This window comes from Cnephaeus nilssonii, assembly GCF_951640355.1.
Source record: "Cnephaeus nilssonii genome assembly, chromosome: 21".
Taxonomy (NCBI): domain Eukaryota; kingdom Metazoa; phylum Chordata; class Mammalia; order Chiroptera; family Vespertilionidae; genus Cnephaeus; species Cnephaeus nilssonii.
The window spans coordinates 22,487,923-22,505,511 of NC_137092.1; the positions used below are offsets into that span (position 1 = coordinate 22,487,923).

Below are 17,589 nucleotides of genomic sequence, written 5' to 3' on the forward strand. Positions count from 1 at the left end.
TACAGGTTTTCAAAGGTTTTGTTTTTTTTTAATATATATTTTATTGATTTTTTACAGAGAGGAAGAGAGAGGGAATAGAGAGTTAGAAACATCGATGAGAGAGAATCATCGATCAGCTGCCTCTTGCACACCCCCCACTGGGGATGTGCCCGCAACCAAGGTACATGCCCTTGACCGGAATCGAACCTGGGACCCTTGAGTCCGCAGGCCGACGCTCTATCCACTGAGCCAAACCGGTTTCGGCTCAAAGGTTTTTATACCAACTAAAAATGTCTTTAGAAAACTCCATGTATACAAAGATAAAAAGATTACTCAAATAGCTGGAAAATGACATAGTCTCACCCTTCAAAAACATTTTTTTGTACATTTTTTCTTCCCAAAACAGTTAGTCAAGGAATGTATCTTATATATGGTTCAATGTTAACAAGCACTCAAGGATTAAGGATAAGCTCTGGGAAACACAACATTACTTCTAAATTTCACATGGCACCAAGGCAACAAAACCATCAATGTACAAAACAAAAGCACTGACCACAGAGCTTTCAGCAATGTTTTCAAAAAGAAAATTGTTTTGGGGAAGGGAGGTGAGTAGTGAGGACTCTCAAAGCACAATCTTTTCCAGGACTCAAGTTTTAAATAGATATAGTTTCCCAGTTTCCCCACGAAGAATGAGTCACTCCTATCCATTCCTCTAAAATTAGTGTGTGGGAAAGGAAGCTGAGTCTGATGCTGGAACCCAAAACTGAAGTTACTCAAAGTATCTTTGCTAATGGCTTCCGTGTACTTGATTGCTCCATTAAAGTTGTAAACATCAACTTCAGACTCCAGCAACATATACCTTGCCTCTACACTTGCAGCATGGACAAGACGGGGAAAGCAAAAGATATATCATTAGTAATAACTGACCACCTAAATAATCCTTCCAATTTAGGCCCCTAACTCTGAGAGATGCCTTTCTATAGAGTTCACACCCACTTCTCAGTGTCAGAAAGCAGGAAAAAGCCAAATCAATCAAGAGCATATGATCCAGTTATCAGGCAAAGGCTATTGAGGAAAAACTCAGAATCATTATTACGACAGTTATCTAACTTTTTTCAGTGGTTTACAGAAATGTCTACCACAGGGTAACTTTCTATTGGCTCTTACTATCTCACCCAAGAGACCTGGATATGAAACATTCAGTGAGAAAAAACACAGGAGTATGGACTCATATGCATTTTATACATATAAAATATACATATGTATAAATAGGAGTGTGGTGATGGAAACACACTGGGGGAAAAAAATCTTAGTACTGCTAGAAAAACAAAATAAAACTTGCTCTGTAGCTTTTCTCTCTTATTCCATGAGAACTGGAAAAGGTAAAACACTAAGTATTTTACTAAGCATATTATTATTGCTTCCTTATAAAGAACTGGTAATGACAGGTAATCAAATTAGGATACAGTGAAACACCCTAGGTTTTTGTCTCATTTCTCCTCTTTTTGGCAGTTGGGAGAAGAATTTTCTACTCTGGAAGGAAACTGACAGGGGTATGAGCTGGTAGGATACAAAGCATTACCCTATTGACAGAAGAATCCTGGTAGAACTTTGTTTCTTCAAGCAAATTATTATTTTCAAAAAAAGGGAAGTAAAATAATTATTTTATTTTTTAAATATATTTTCTTATATTTAAAATAATTAAAAAGCTTTAGCATAACATTATTTTGTAATAAGGACCTGATATAAAAATATGGCATTTCATGGGTTTTTTGAAAAATCCCTGCTGGCCATAAGGTAAAGGGAATCCTATTCCTTGAGCTGCACACTAGTGGTTGCCACAACTGGTAACTGAAGACTCAATAAACTTTATCAATGTTTCCTCAGTGACTGAGCTATCTTGGAAAGTAACTGACATGCAAATTATATCTAGGAAAGAATGTTCTGAGTCACAGCTTCACAAACTTCTCCACTGAAGTATCAGTAAAGGTATAAGGGTCTATTGTAGCTCAAAAAGACAACCACAAGAATAAAATTTGTATGAAGTCCTTTGTTTTATCCTAAAACTTTCTTCCCAATGCATAAACACCCATCTCTCATACATCCATCCCCAAAACTACCCAAAATCTTTAAGTAAATTGACACGAGGAGATAATGCACTTTACTTTTCCTGTGCCTTTAGAACCTCCTGGCTCATGCAAACATGCCATCACACTCACACTGGGACATATTTATACCCCAGTTTGAGAAACTCAGTTGTTGTTTTGTGTGTGTGTGTGTTTTTAATATTTTTATTTATTTCAGAGAGGAAGGGAGAAGGGGGAAAGAGATACTAACATCAATGATGAGAGAGAATCATTGATTGGCTGCCTCGTGCACGCCCCCTATTGGGGATCGAGTCTGCAACCCAGACATGTGCCCTTGGCCCGAATCAAACCTGGGCCCTTCAGTCTGTAGACTAATGCTCTATCTACTGACCCAAACCAGCTAGGGCGAGAAACTCAGTTTTTAGCATTTCTGCTTTTGATGAATCTGGTCAAATTTCAAAAACTGATGTAAAAATTTTATTTAAAGGTAACATTCCTTGAATGGAGGCTTATGTTCCTAATTTGTTATGTCCACTCCCAATTAATACCTACCTCATTCTGAACCTTACAAATGAAAAGAATATGTTTGGCCCAGCTGGCGTGACTCAGTGGTTGAGAGTCAACCTATGAACCAGGAGGTCACGGTTCAATTCCTGGTCAGGGCACATGCCTGGGTTGCAGGCTCAACCCCCAGTAGGATCCCCAGGAGGCAGCCAATCAATGATTCTGTCTCATCATTGATGTTTCTATCTCTTTCCCTCTCCCTTCCTCTCTAAAATCAATAAAAATATAAAAGGCATATGTTTGACAAATAATTACTTAATGTGACAGTTTTGTGGAGTGAAAAATTGTCCTGAAATATATTTTCTCCCAGTAGGTTCAAAAGATAAGAACAAACTTACGCAAATTAGCAATCCAATTCATGTACACGATGACAATCTCCCATACTTCTATTTCTTTCTCATAAAAGTTTCATATTTCCTATCCTTGTTCAAAAAACCAATAATGGATGATTTTATTTGGTCATGTTCTTAGTGTTCCCTTTTATAAGCATTTACTACTGAAATAAACTAATCTGAGAATATTACAACAATAGAAACCCTTCGTACTGTTCCTTTCACTGATCCATATAAACAAAAATGAGAGATAAATTGCCTAGGCCAGTGCTGCTCAGAGCAAGTCCACAATAATATAAGAGGCTTATGCCAGACTGTGAATCACTAGACTACTTTCTTCATGCCCAAAGTCTTGCTCCAAAAAAAAAAAAAAAGAAATATCAGCTGAACTAAATATTGTACTTGGTAATGTAGTTGGTTTGTATTTTGGGTACAAGTTTTTAATCTCATTGCTAACTGATAACAAACAGTTCTCAGATAGGCAGCCAGTCATGGACAACATGATTCAATCAACGAGAAGAGATATACAATGAACCCTACCTCTGCGGCAGATGAATGCTGCCATATTACATATAATACAAATTCTGAAAATGAGGAAAGTTTATGTGTATACTGTGTGGTGTTTTTTCTAAAAGACGATCTCATTTTATCCTTAATAAGCCTATAAAGTAGACAACGTGGCATTACCTCATACACAGGTTAAAAAAGACAATTACACCCTGGCCGGTGTGCTAAGTGGTTAGAGCTCCACCCTGTGCACTGAAGGGTCTGGGGTTCGATTCCCAGTCAGGTCACATACCCAGGTTTCAGGTTCAATCCCCGGTCAGGGCACATGCATAAGGCAACTGATTGATGTTACTTTTTCTCTTTTTTTTTTTCTCTCTCTCCCTCTACCTCTCCCTCTTCCTCTCTCTCCTCTTCTCTCTAGAATCAATGAAAAACATATTCTCACTTTTTAAAAACAGACAATTATGAACCAAGAGTATCTGGGCACAGACCACCTAGCTAATTTTAGAGGCAGAATCTAGAACAGACCCTTTTATTTCCTATCCACTAATGAAAACTGAAAAGTAAGGGATATTACTCAGAAGCTTACCTTTAGTGATGCTGAGTGTGTTATCACCACTTGCTACAAAATCATAAAGTGCAACAAAGAGATTAGGATCACTCTCAGTGGCTCCCAGCAAATTCTCCTTGGAGCTCCACCTGATGGCCTCGTTCAGTGCTTGGGGTTCAACATCACAACCATAGGGGCGGTGCAAGGCTTCTGAAAGACATAAGAAGAAAAAGAAATTCACAGTAAGTTCATTTGAAATTCACAGCTGGAAAATTCATTTGAATTCAGTAAGTAGGCAGTATTTTAGCTGCTGGCATAGATGGACGGCTCCAGGGAGAGACATAACTATATAGTTTTAGAATAATGAAGAATGAACAAATGTCTCCTAAACACAAGAGAAGTCTACTTGTTGAAAATGTAACAAGATAGAGAAAACACAAAATGAAAAGAACACAGTTAACCGTGCTTTATATGCAGTCACCAAAATCAGAAATAAACAGGAAAAGCAGTTTTCTCAAAATGGAAAGAAGAAATCTCAAAAAAAACTGGCAATTTGTTTTATAAAAATACAGGATATTTTGTTATGGTGGAGTGGTAGTTTTAAGAAGGAATAGTTATGTTTTATAAGTCCTGCCAAACTCCCCTCCTTCCCTTACTCTGTCCATATAAAACAAATTGTGAAAAAGATAACAGATTTTAAGAAATATGTACATATTGTATAAATCCAGACCCTCCATTTATGTCTGAAAATAGTGCTTCTAGAAAAAAAATATTACCTGTTAAACAACAGAAAAATGTTTTGGTTTTATACAATATTCTCACCACTCCAAAATAACTGTGTTACCATGCAACGTTGTCTATAATAGTTTACAATTGTTGTTTTAATGAAAAAAATTCTACCCTATTTTCTATTCCTTGGTGATACATTTTTGTAAAATAGGCACTTAAATGAATGCTGCCCTAGAAAATACCACCAACAATGTACATTTATTGAGTTTCTGTCATGTGTAATGGTGGAAGCCTTGTAAGACCTGGTTTCTACCTCAAGGCTTTATGGTTCCTAAGTTTAGTCATACTACACAAACCATCTTTTTACAGCCCAGGTCAATCATACAAAAAATACTCTGTTCTTCTAGTAGCAATTTTCTTAATAACTGGAATTATTTTTAGCAGCTATGTGCCACTAACTTTTCTCCAATCATTTTTAATTTAAAATTGGTTTTATCATATTTACAGAAGAATAAGCCTTTAATCTGTGGTTTTATTTCTTTTCAAATCCATTTCCTCCTCTCCATCTCTACAGCCAACGCCTTAGTTCAAATCCCCATCGTCTCTCACCTGGACTACTGCCTCCAGTCTTGTCTCCCTCAAATCCATCCTCCACACAGCTGGCAAAGTGATCTATTCAAAACAAAAATTTGACCATGTCACTCTTCTCAAGATTATCCTTCAATAGTTTACCATCAAGCTAAAATCTCTTTAATATCGCCTTCAAGGGCTTTAAGATCAGGTCTCCTATTTCTCTAGCTTCACCTCCACCCACTCTACATCTCAAATTTTAAATCTTAACATGCACTGTGAAGCTTCCTACCTTTCTGCCTTTGCACACACTGTCCTATCTGGAATGTGGTCTCATTCCACCCTTTTCTTGACTGGCTGACTCATCTCATAACATTCAGCTCCAATAACCTCCCCTAGGAAGCCTCACAGATTCCTCCTCCTGGTGCTCTCAAAAAAAAACACTGCATTTGCTGCATTAATACCCTCTATCTTTATCTTCATTATATCCTCAATTCATGTTTGTCTCCCAAACTTCACAATGTGCTCTTTGGCTAAGAATTTTTTCTTTCTAGCAAGGAGTTATATGTGTTCAATAACTATTGATTGAATGAATGATCAAATTACACAAAAATGTAAGCGACAGAAAACAATGGCATGTATTTTAATATTAAAATAGCATTAATCAATGTTTTAAAAATGGTTTCATCACTGTCTATACATGAAATAGACAAATTCCTGTTGTAGGTTGATCTGTAATTCTAACAGTTTTAGAGTTTATTTCACTTCATCACATTCCTTCTCCTCTTAAAAGGAATGCATATTTAAAATTCCACAGCTAATTAAATTGTGTTTTACATTTAGAATAACTATGACAAACCTAAAGATATGTCCATATGTCCTGACAGTTAATTTGAAACAAATGTATAGCTCTTTGTTTAAAGGCAGAGTTACAGTGACTGGCAATTAGAATTATAAAATGAACAAAACACTGTATTATATGAAACATCCTTTAAACTGGCTACATGTTCTGTTATTATTATTCTAATGAAAAATTATCTACTTTAGGAGAATTTCCATTGGGTTATGAAATGCCAACCAAAAACCTTGAAAGCTTGAGTACAAACTTCTAGCTATAAGATGAATAAGTTCTGGGGGTCTAATGTACAGCAAGCATAGTGATTATAGTTAATAATACTGTACTATATACTTGAAAGTTACTAAGAGAATAGATCTTAAATGTTTTCACCACAAAAAAAGAAATGGTAATTATGTGATGTAATGTGTGTATTAGCTAAGGCTATGGTGGTAATCATTTTGCAATACACAAGTGTATCAAATCAACACATCATAAACCTTAAACTTACATATTCTTGTATGTCAACTATATCAATAAAGCTGGGTGGTGGGAGGGGGATGACAAAAAACCTTGGAATCATTCATGATTCCTTTTTTGCTCTCACATATCACAACTAACCCATCAGGAAATTCTACTGGCACTGATTTCAATATTCAGAATCTATTCATTTCTCACCCCCTCCACTACTACCACCATGTCACAACCATCATCTCTTACCTAGATTATTTCACTATCCTAACTGATCTCCATGCTTCTATCCTTGTTCTCTATTGTCTAGTCTCAACACACAAGCCAGGTTTTTTTGTTGTTAATCCTCGCCAGAATATTTTTCCCATTGAGAGTGGGAGAGGGAGAGACACAGAAAGAGAAACATCAACGTGAGATACGTCAATTGGTTGCCTCCTGCATGCGCCCCAACCAGGACCAGGGATCAAGCCTGCAACCAAGGTACATGCCCTTGACTGAATCAAATCCGTTCAGTCCTGCGGGGTGGGGGGGCCGCAACACTCAATCCACTGAGCTAAACCGGCTAGGACACACCAGCCAGTTTTTAAAGCATAAATCAGATTGTATTACTCCTCTGCTCAAAATCTTAGATGGCTCCCTATATCTTATAGTAAAAACCAAAGTCCTAACAAGGGCCTACAAGGTCCTTTACAACTTACCTTACCCAATTCATCTTCCTACTCCTACTCCTCTAATATACCCCATTCTGACCACTGGCCTTCCTTGGACAAGGCAGGCACTCCCCTGCCTTGGGACCTTTGTACTGGCTTTACCTTCTACCTAAACCATTCTTCCCCAAGATATCCACCACATGACACTTCACTCAAATGCTATCCCCCCAGTGCACTATTTTTTGACTGTCTTATTTTAAAATACATCTATTCCTGACAACACTCACGCATTCTCCGTATCTCCCTTCCCAATGTATTTCTCTCCAAAGCTCTTAATACCACAAAATATATAATTTACTTTTTATTATATTCATGTGTATTAAGCTAACTCCCTCAACCAGAATACCAGTTTTATGAGGACAGAGATTTCTGTCTGCTTTGGTCACTGATAAATTATAGGCACCCAGAATAGTGCATGTATATAAGGGGCTCTCAAAAAAGATGTTGTATAGATGAATCATGTACTCAGAGGATGCTCTGAGAGGACGAAATAGAGCACAAAGCTCTGAAGTCAGTAAAGGTTTCAGAGAAGAGAAAGCATTAAAATTGGATGAGCAGGAATTCTGCACAGAAGACAGTAGAGTGACAGACTGTCAATGTGCAAGACATGTCTATGACATGTAGTTCACATGTACTGAAGAGGAACTCCCAACAAACTCAAAGGAGGATTGTTAAAGGCAAGTCAGCTTCTTAAAAACCATGTTATTTGACAAAAGGAGAAAAGAGAATGAGACCTACTGCACAATCTTATATAAACTTAAAAGATATACAGGGTTAGGCAAAAGTAAGTACAGTTATGAGTATGCAAAACAGTTTATTCTTGTATTATTTATTATTATATTATTTTCCATATGAACAACTATAAACCTACTTTTGCTCATCCTGTATTCAGACCAAACAGTAATGTACATTTCTCAAGTATACAAAATAATAAAAACAGGATAAAAGTAATTTTTGAAGCCAAAGTACTAAAGAACCATAATGGAAAACAATCCTTTTTATTCCCCACTCTCCTTCTCCCCATCTCTGGCTTTATAACCTTTATGATCAAGTCAAAAGATCTTATTTCCTTCCTTCCTTCTTTTTTCCCCGCTCAGTCTTTTGTTCTCAGAAAACTAAGGGTCAACTTTCCGTACAATCCGTCTGCACAGGATATTCACAGAAACGCCATCCCACCACTAGCACAAAACAAAGGGAAAATTTTTCAAACACAAAACAACATCCTAACATTTTCCTGAGGCCAAGAATGAACATTTATTAAATCATAAAGACTTAAAGAACTAAATGAGGAGAACAAGCTAAAAAATAAAGGTAAAAAAGACAGAAAAAACCCACAGGAAAAGCAAGTAGTAAATGTTACAGTGCTATCCAGTGCATCTAGTCTATACCACTTTCCTCAACAGTTTAAAACAGAAAAACATATACATGATTCAAATGTCCTGCACCCACCCAAATTCAAATGTGTAGTCTGGAAATGTTTTATTTTTTAACAATGTGAAGTGACTACTACACATTAGGTACCTTAGATAGGAAGATAGATCATTTATTAATCATTGTTATAGGGTAGATCACACTTAGATGAGACAAAAAAAGACTAATTTTCATATATAGAATATAAGACACAGGTAGCAGAAATACATTCTGAGTATTAAGAAAAGGTAGTTTTATTACCTTTTTCTACTGATACACTTGCAGGACACAATAAAAATAAGGCTAAACATAAAAATAGCTTATACAAAGTAAATTATCAGGATTAAACAAGTTAAAATCCAGATTAAAACTCAAACTCAAATTCAGAGATAAATTTAATGTTTAACTGTATTAAAAACACTTTTCACCAATTAGTCATTCAATAGCTTTTATCAATTTAATTAGAAATCTGTCAGGTACAAATTAGAAAAATTAATATACAAATTTTCAGCTTAGGCATTTCCAAGTATTTTACAAACACTTATATTGCCAGAATTCTACTTTACCAAACTGCATATTCTCCTATAAGCTAATACTTTATAATACCTCTTCAAAATTATTTAAGGTGGTTGGATAAATCATTCAACAATTCTCAAGAAATAGTTTAAGTTCTTCATATCAAGCCACATGTATCTTAAGACCACAAAATACTACATATTATTACTCATTTATTCTTCTTTTCAATAAGTACTTATTGAGGTCCTACTGTAAAATACCAGAAAACACACACACACACACACACACACGCACGCGCGCGCGTCCTATCACTGGCTAAGAAAAAAGACAGTAATAGATACGATTCATTTTTTTGAGATCTCCATTCACACTTGATTACTGTGCTTATCTACCCTCCCCCAAACTATCACCTCCGAATCATACCTGTTAAGGTGGGTAGAGCAGTTTCTGAGGCCTCACTGCACAGGCAGCAAAGCAACGTGTCCTGATCTCTGCCATAACTATCAGGTGGAAGGAGAACTGTGCCCAGGACCATTTCTCTGCCCAATAAGCACGAAAGTTAAACTGTTCTATGTCATGAGGAAGTCTTAGAATTCCACTGTGACAAGTAATACCACATGCATGTGACACTGAGTCATACACACCCAGTGGCCAGAGGGAACCAATAGAAGTGTAAGAATTTACAAATGCCAAAGTAGGTTGGGGATATCAAAAGGAAAATATTAGCAATTAGCAAAATATTGAGTCAGAATAGTTACTTCAAAACCACAGGAACTCTTTTGGAAAAACCCCCCACGAAAACAAATAAGTAAAAACCCACACATATGGGTAGCAAATAATAAAATATATAGGGACTGGTATATATAGATGGGATTTCATTCATAATGGATGATGAAAAGTTTTCCTTGGAGAAAATCTGTTTACAATAAAACACCAATTACACTTTTTTAAAAAAGGAAACGCCTAAGGAGACTCATCTTTTGCATCACTTAAATTAGTTCAAGAAACCACAAACCCAAAGCCAAAGAAATAGTTACAATCTGATTCATAAACACAGAAGCCTGGAAATTACTCCTTTCACTAACATTGTGACTCTATCCTATATAATAAAACCCTAATATGCAAATCAACCGAAAGGCAGAACGACCAGCCGCGATGACACACACTGACCACCAGGGGGCAGACGCTCAACACAGGAGCTGCCCCCTGGTGGTCAGTGCGCTCCCACAGGGGAAGCTCTGCTCAGCCAGAAGCCGGGCTCACGGATAGCGAGCGCAGCAGTGGCGGTGGTGGGAGCCTCTCCCGCTTCCGCTGCAGGCGGGCAGTAAGGAGCGAGGGGGTCCCAGACTGCGAGAGCCCTGGACTGGGAGAGGGATGTCTTGACTGCCGGCTTAGGCCCGATCCCTGGGGCCTAAGTAGCTTAATAAAGGTTTAAAAACATGGCATAATAGTGTTGAAAACTTTTCAGTGCTAAAACCTTTAAAAGCCAAAACCTAATCTTTTTTAATATATAGGAACAAAGTTAAATAAAATTTAAGAATATGAAAATAAGACTATTTTATGAAAATTAAACTAGTAACACCTACAAATAACAAATGAATTTACTGGTATAATCTACAAAAATAATACAAGAATGTTTGTAACTATACAGCTGAAAACACTCACTGATTTGATATGTATTTATTAAGCATCTACTATGTACCACTGAGCCAGGTTCCAGGTCAATAAAGGTAACAAGGTAAAATGATAGGATAGCAGGATTGAAATAACCTTCAATAAAGCTGAAACAAAATTATAATGTAACCTTAGAGGAAGAATGACTTTGATGGCAGTAATTATTAGTTTAAACAAAGCTTATACTTTTAATAAAATTAACCTTTATAAAACCAGTTCTGTTAACATAAATGACTAATGGTTATCTCAGTTAATGACTCAGAATTTCAAATACCAGGTTGAATTTTTCCTTCCTTAGATTATAAAATATATATATATATATGTAAGGAAAAGAAATTCCATAGTCTATGCTCTCTACATATCTATATAGATTGTATGGATTCTAGAGCATATGATTTATTATTTAATCAGTAAATCTGCTATTTAAATTACCAATAATTAATAGTTACATTTTCGAACACTTTATAACCAGGAGTAAAGAAGTGATTAGATAAACAAAATGTGGTATATAGATACAATGGAATGTTACTAAACCATAAGAAGAAATACATTTTTTAAAATATATTTTATTTATTTTTTACAGAGAGGAAGGGAGAGGGATAGAGAGTTAGAAACATCAATGAGAGAGAACATCGATCAGCTGCCTCCTACACACTTCCCACAGGGGATGTGCCCGCAACCAAGGTACATGCCCCTGACCGGAATCGAACCCGGGACCCTTGAGTCTGCAGGCTGACGCTCTATCCACTAAGCCAAACCAGTTAGGGCAGAAATGAATTTTTTATAGAAGCTGCAACATAGAGGGGCCTTGAAAACATTATGCTAGGAGAACCAAGATGGTGGTGTAGGTAAACGCCAGTACTTACCCCCTCCCACAACCACATCAAAATTACAACTAAAATAGCCCTAGCTGGTGTGGCTCAGTGGATAGAGCATTGGCCTGTGGACTGAAGGGTCCCGGGTTCGATTCCAGTCAAGGGCACACGCCTGACTTGCAGGCTTGATCCCAACAGTGGGGCGTGCAGGAGGCAGCCAATCAATGATTCTCTCTTATCATTGATGTTTCTATCTCTCTCTCTCCCTCTTCTTTCCTCTGAAATCAATAAAAAAAAGAAAGATAAAATAATTACAATTAAAATACAGAACCATCATCATTCAGGGCGGCCTGAAAAGCTGGCTGAATGGAAGTCCTACAATTAGAGAAGTAAAGAAGAAAGCACACTGAGACTGGTAGGAGGGGTGGAGGCACAAAACAGGCTGGTCTGACACCCACGTGAAGCGTGTTTTTAATCCGAAGGGATGCCTCGCAGAGGCCTCCCATGAGAAAGAAGCAAGGGGTCCCAGCCCCACACCAGACCCCTGAGCTGGGAAGAGAAGTCCCTGTAACTTCAGGCTGTAAAAACCAGTGGGGATTGTGACTGAGTGAAACAGAGGCTGCTGGAGACTCCAGCAGTCCCTCTTAAAGGGCCAGCACACAGACTTATACGTCCCTCTGAGCTCCAGCATTGGGGAGCATGACTGGGGAAACCAGACACATACAGGGAGGAACTGGATTGTCTGGCATCGGGGCAGGAACTCAAGGTGGCTTTTTCCCAAATGGAGGTGCTCGCAGGGGTCATTGTTTCTGTACTGGAACCTCACCCTCTTGCAGAGCTGACTGGCAGGCATTTCTGTTTCCATCAGCATGGCTCACACTTTTCGCTCCACCCTGGTGATTCCCCAAGACCCCGCCCCACCCAACTTGCAGCCTCACCCAAGATTTTGCAATGGCTTTTCCATAGGAATAGCCTATCCTGGCTCAGGCTTCAGACTTTCCTAAAATCTCTTAAACAAGCAGCAACTGGCGTCAGCATACTCCATACCTATCAATATGAGGCCAAAGACCAGGCACTAGCACCAGTCTGCCCTGCCTTACTTCACAACTCAGCCTCGCCAGGGCATTTCCAACCCCAATACAAATAACAGCCTTCTGCAGATCGCTGGGTAACTCCTGCCAGGTGGTCCCAGGCAGTGGCTGACTTTGCATCTCCCTGGAGGCCCCAGAGCCAGTGCATCTGGTGGACAGCTTCAGACCATACCAGGTTATAACTCTACATGTCCACAAGCGACACACTCAAGAGGCAGGATCCAGGACAAGCCTTGAAGTACTCCCACATTTAGAGATCAAACAGAAAGAGACCCCCCAATTTTTCTCTATTTAGCATTATCTCATTAGGGCAAATTTTCAAATCAAAGACATTTTAAGACTCACGATACATATTTCCAAACCACTTTCCAAAAAATGTTCTCTCTTTATACTCATCAACTATGTGAGAATGCTCACTTCACAATGGTGCTTATCTATTTTAAAGACAAAGAGCAGTTACTTGTTTAAATTTGCAACTCACTGCTAGTAAGGTAGAACACTTCCCATTTATTTTGTTGTTTGTATTTCCCATTTTGTAAGCTGTCAGAAGCACGGGCAGTAAATAAAAATCAACAAATGGGAAATTACAAAATACAACTTCGTGTTTCTCCTATCTCTAGATATAACAAAGAAAAAATTTTGATTCTTCCTATTGTAGGCCCTAAATTTCAAATACCTCACAAATGGAGCTGTCACTTTTATAACAGGCAAACTAACCCACAACAGACCACCTATCCCTTTTTCATATCAGCATTAAAGAGAGCAATGCAGAGAGGTGGACACAAAGTACTTCAGGATCTAATGATAGATCTTAAAATACATTCAGCTCCATTATTCCTGAGATGAAGAAACAAAGCCGGTGTCAGAACCACATGATCTCTAAGGTGGCAGCTGCCATGTCCCTGCCTGTTACTAACCCTTGAGGCTCACCCTCCCAACATAGCAGCTGGCTAGAATTCTAAGAAGAAAGGAGAGCATCATTATGATACTTTACTCTCAGCATTCACCACTTTCCCTTTCCCTTTGTGAGCTCAAGGCTTTAGGAACAAATACTGGCCCCTCATTACAAAAAGATCCCTAAAGTTAATAAGCTTTTTTAAATCTAAGAGAAACACTGGTGTAGAGAAAAAGAAGAGATGCCATTATAGCTTTTTTATTTTTTAAGTATTTTTTTTTATTGGTTTAAGAAAAGGATGGAGGGAGGGGGAGGGAGAGGGAGAGAGAAAGAGAGAAAGAGAGAGAGAGAGAGAGAGAGAGAGAGAGAGGAACATCAATGATGAGAATCATTTATCGGCTGCTTCCTTAACGCCCCCTACAGGGGATCGAGCCTGCAACCTGGGCATGTGCCCTGACGGGGAATTTAACGGTGACCTCCTGGTTCCTAGGTTGAAGCTCAACCACCACCGAGCCATGCCAGCTGGGCCAGTTTTTTTATTTTGTGACAGGAAGTCTCAGAGTTATTAAATTAGCAATCCTTTTTACTAATCATTATTTATTAGCAAAACACTTTGCTGGGTTTTATTGGACAGAGAGGCATAATGATTCTGTACTTGTAGAAACTTCATCTTATTAGAGGAAAAAAGACAAAAAAGGAAGTAATAATTATAGTAAATACACTATAGAAGGTGTCTTAGTTTAGTACAACAGTTGCCGTTTTAGGCAAAGGAAGAGATTAATCAGAAATGGTCAGAGAGGTCAGATCCAAGGAGAATCTAAGAACTTGAACTACCATTTGAAAGATAATACAGGAATTAAATAGACAAAGGGAAATACCCAGCATAGTAGTGATTAAAATGCCATTTTGATTGTTGGGTGATACACTCAAATTGAGAGTGCATCCAAGCTAAGAAGAAAGGCCATTAACTACGATTACTGACCTAAAGAGAATTAATCTTACAATATTTTAGAGCCTCTTCAGTTGCTTTTTTTTTTTTTTTTTGTGGTCAAAATGGTTTACTCACATTTGGTAAAATCAGAACTGAAATGATGACACGTATAAAAGACAGATTAAGTGGTTCTTTCACTACAGTCCATTGTATCCTTAATGCTCCATCCCCTGCTGCCCATGATCAGACATGTGGACTCAACAGAGAACCATCTCAACTGGCAGCACTCTCCACTTCAGTCCACATGGCTGGCCCACCCTCATTCAAAACCCCCACAACTAGTCTCTGAGACTTTATGACCAGCTTTCTTCCTTTTCCTCTGTTATCTTTTCCCAGATTGGCTTCTTGATGTGTTCTGGTAACTGTTCTAATTTTGTCTTTGTAATTTCCATGACAACTCCTTCAGGTAAGTTTTGCTGAATGTATTCCAAGTAGACATCTGCTGTACTTCCAGTTAGATGTTTTAGCTCTAAGCATCTGTAAAGTGTTCTCAGTTTATACTGAACTCTGTCCTTCTTGAAAATATGCACTGATCTGAGAAGAGTAAATCGCTCTATTTTCCTTGGAGGTTCATATACTTCAATAGAGATACCAAGTTCTTTAGCAGCAAGCACGGCACATTATTCATAACTGTCCAACACAGCCTTATCATGGCCTTTTACTAAAACTAACAGGCGCTGCCCTAACCGGTTTGGCTCAGTGGATAGAGCGTCGGCCTTTGGACTGAAAGGTCCTAGGTTCAATTCTGGTCAAGGGCATGCACCTTGGTTGCGGGCACATCCCCAGTAGGAGGTGTGCAGGAGGCAGCTGGTCGATGTTTCTCTCTCATCGATGTTTCTAACTCTCTATCCCTCTTCCTTCCTCTCTGTAAAAAATCAATAAAATATATTTAAAACTGACAGGCGCTTATACAATGTGTCTGGTTCATCAGAAATAGTTATCGCAGGCTTGGTCAAATGCTTGGGAACATCAACATGTAGGTTTGAAAACTGTACCCACTTCATACTGGAACTGAGAAGAAAGCCACCATTTTTGGCTGTACTGCTCTTAGAACTGTTTACAAAAAAATCCCTCGAACCATCCATTTTACACCATTACTGTGCCTCATAACTCAACAATCCAGCTTTTCCAAATCATTTATTGTCAGCTCCCCCTAGTGGATCAAAACTTCTAGTTGTAGGAAACATGGTACTATGGTACTATATATATTTAATTTGCCTTAATTGAGAGTGCATACAAGCTAATACCTGTTTTTCCTTTAAGCTTTCCTGCCAGAGACACAGGCACAGGGCCCCGAGCGCAGCTAGTGCCACCATGTTGCCATGTCGACGTCCCAGGATCCTTCAGTTGCTTATTTTTAACTAGAGGCCCAGTGCATGAAATTCGTATACAGGTAGGGTCCCTAGGCCTGGCCAACAATTAGGGCCGATCGGGGGCCTTCTGGCTGCCAGCCGGGGCCTCCCTTCCCTGGCTGCTGGCTGCTGGCTGACGGCTGCTGACTGCTGACTGGGGCCTCTCTTCCCCAGATGTCGGCTGCCGGCTGCCAACCAGGGCCTCCCTTCCCCAGCTGCTGGCAGGGCCTCCTTTCGTTCCACACCGCCCCCTGGTGGTCAGCACATGTCATAGCAAGTGAACTGTCTCCCGGTCGAACTCCCATGGGGACAATTTGCATATTAGGCTTTTACTAGTATATATAGATAGATAGATAGATAGATAGATAGATAGATAGATTCTACACCTCTGACTTATTTTAGCCATACAAATCTTCAACTTGAGCCCAATAAATTTATCCTTACCTTTTAATAGATTTAGCACCCCTTTTAGATTATACAGAAAGAACTAAAGTTTTCAGTTATAATGTCAAGGTCTCCACTAAGCATTTTGCATGCATATAATCTCTTTTAAGGACTCCATAATGCACTTAACCATTTTTTCTCCGTTTTACAAATGAAAATTGTCCACTCAGATATTTAAATAACTTAACCATTGACACTACACTTTTGAATGGCAGAGTCCAAAGATGCTTAATAAAGATTTATTGGATTTAAGAAAAGTGTATACTAACTTTAGGGACCATAACACTACTCTGAAAATTAAATTTAAACTAAACTAATCTAAATAAATTTAATTTACTGATTTTAATTTAATTCAAATTTTCCCTAACAAAAGAAATTAAATCCAAAAGGATGAGATTTTGTAGAGTAGCACTGAGCTTTGGAGGGTCACAAACCACTGTAAATAAGTTGTCACTCTGGCTGAGACTGTGTGCTCCATTATCCAAAACTTCCAAACACTTAAAGGGCTCATTTGCTCCTGTTAGAGTGGGAGCTTTCTCTAATTACAAAACCACAGATAACAACATACTTTGGACTCAAAGTCTTCCTACTGATATGTCATCATTTATAATATCATTATCTACAGCCCCGAAGAGCTAATATACAAATGCTCAGAAATATTAAATAACTTAACGAGTTGGTAAAGCCAGGATTCAAAACCCTAGGTTTTGTCTCACACCAAAGCCTATGCTCCTTTCACTAGTTCAGGCTGCCTCCCTTATTCAAGAGAGTAGTACAAAAACACTGAGGCAAGTCTCTTTATCCTTCTGCAAAAGAATCTGAAGAGAGCCAGACTCCCCAAGTGGAATGACCTTGGTCCATCTGTTCATACATAGGATAATACTGAAGAGTCAAACCTAAGAAACTAATTAGAATGTTAAATATGTGCTTACCAACCAATCCATTCATCACAGGACTGGAAATTTCATCATTTACTCCCGGCAGCTGAGTAATCACACATTTTTCCAGAGTTAATGCACAATGACTCAGAGTTTTAAAAATTTGTATAGGTCATGCCAGAACTTAGA

At 38.4% G+C, this 17,589-nt stretch overlaps 1 protein-coding gene and 1 pseudogene across 8 annotated transcripts in view; both read right to left on the bottom strand.

The window, feature by feature from the left end:
• The window catches only part of ABL2 (ABL proto-oncogene 2, non-receptor tyrosine kinase), a 99,969-nt gene that overhangs the window by 27,509 nt on the left and 54,871 nt on the right, over nucleotides 1–17,589 (bottom strand). For 2 of the 7 annotated variants that reach the window (XM_079761017.1, XM_079761020.1), the window contains exons 2-3: nucleotides 5,358–5,420; nucleotides 4,059–4,229 (exon numbers count right to left, since the gene is read on the bottom strand). In XM_079761017.1, the coding sequence (XP_079617143.1) occupies nucleotides 4,059–4,229; nucleotides 5,358–5,420 (234 nt within the window). Of the gene's footprint in view, nucleotides 1–4,058; nucleotides 4,230–5,357; nucleotides 5,421–9,683; nucleotides 9,849–17,589 lie in introns of those variants that run through there. The other 5 variants (XM_079761019.1, XM_079761022.1, XM_079761018.1 and 2 more) reach the window with 4 other exon arrangements.
• LOC307093177 (small ribosomal subunit protein uS10m-like) lies at nucleotides 14,111–16,360 on the bottom strand (annotated as a pseudogene). Its single transcript has 2 exons — nucleotides 15,623–16,360; nucleotides 14,111–15,394 (listed from the first exon to the last, which is right to left on the bottom strand). The product of its transcript is annotated as a small ribosomal subunit protein uS10m-like (transcript).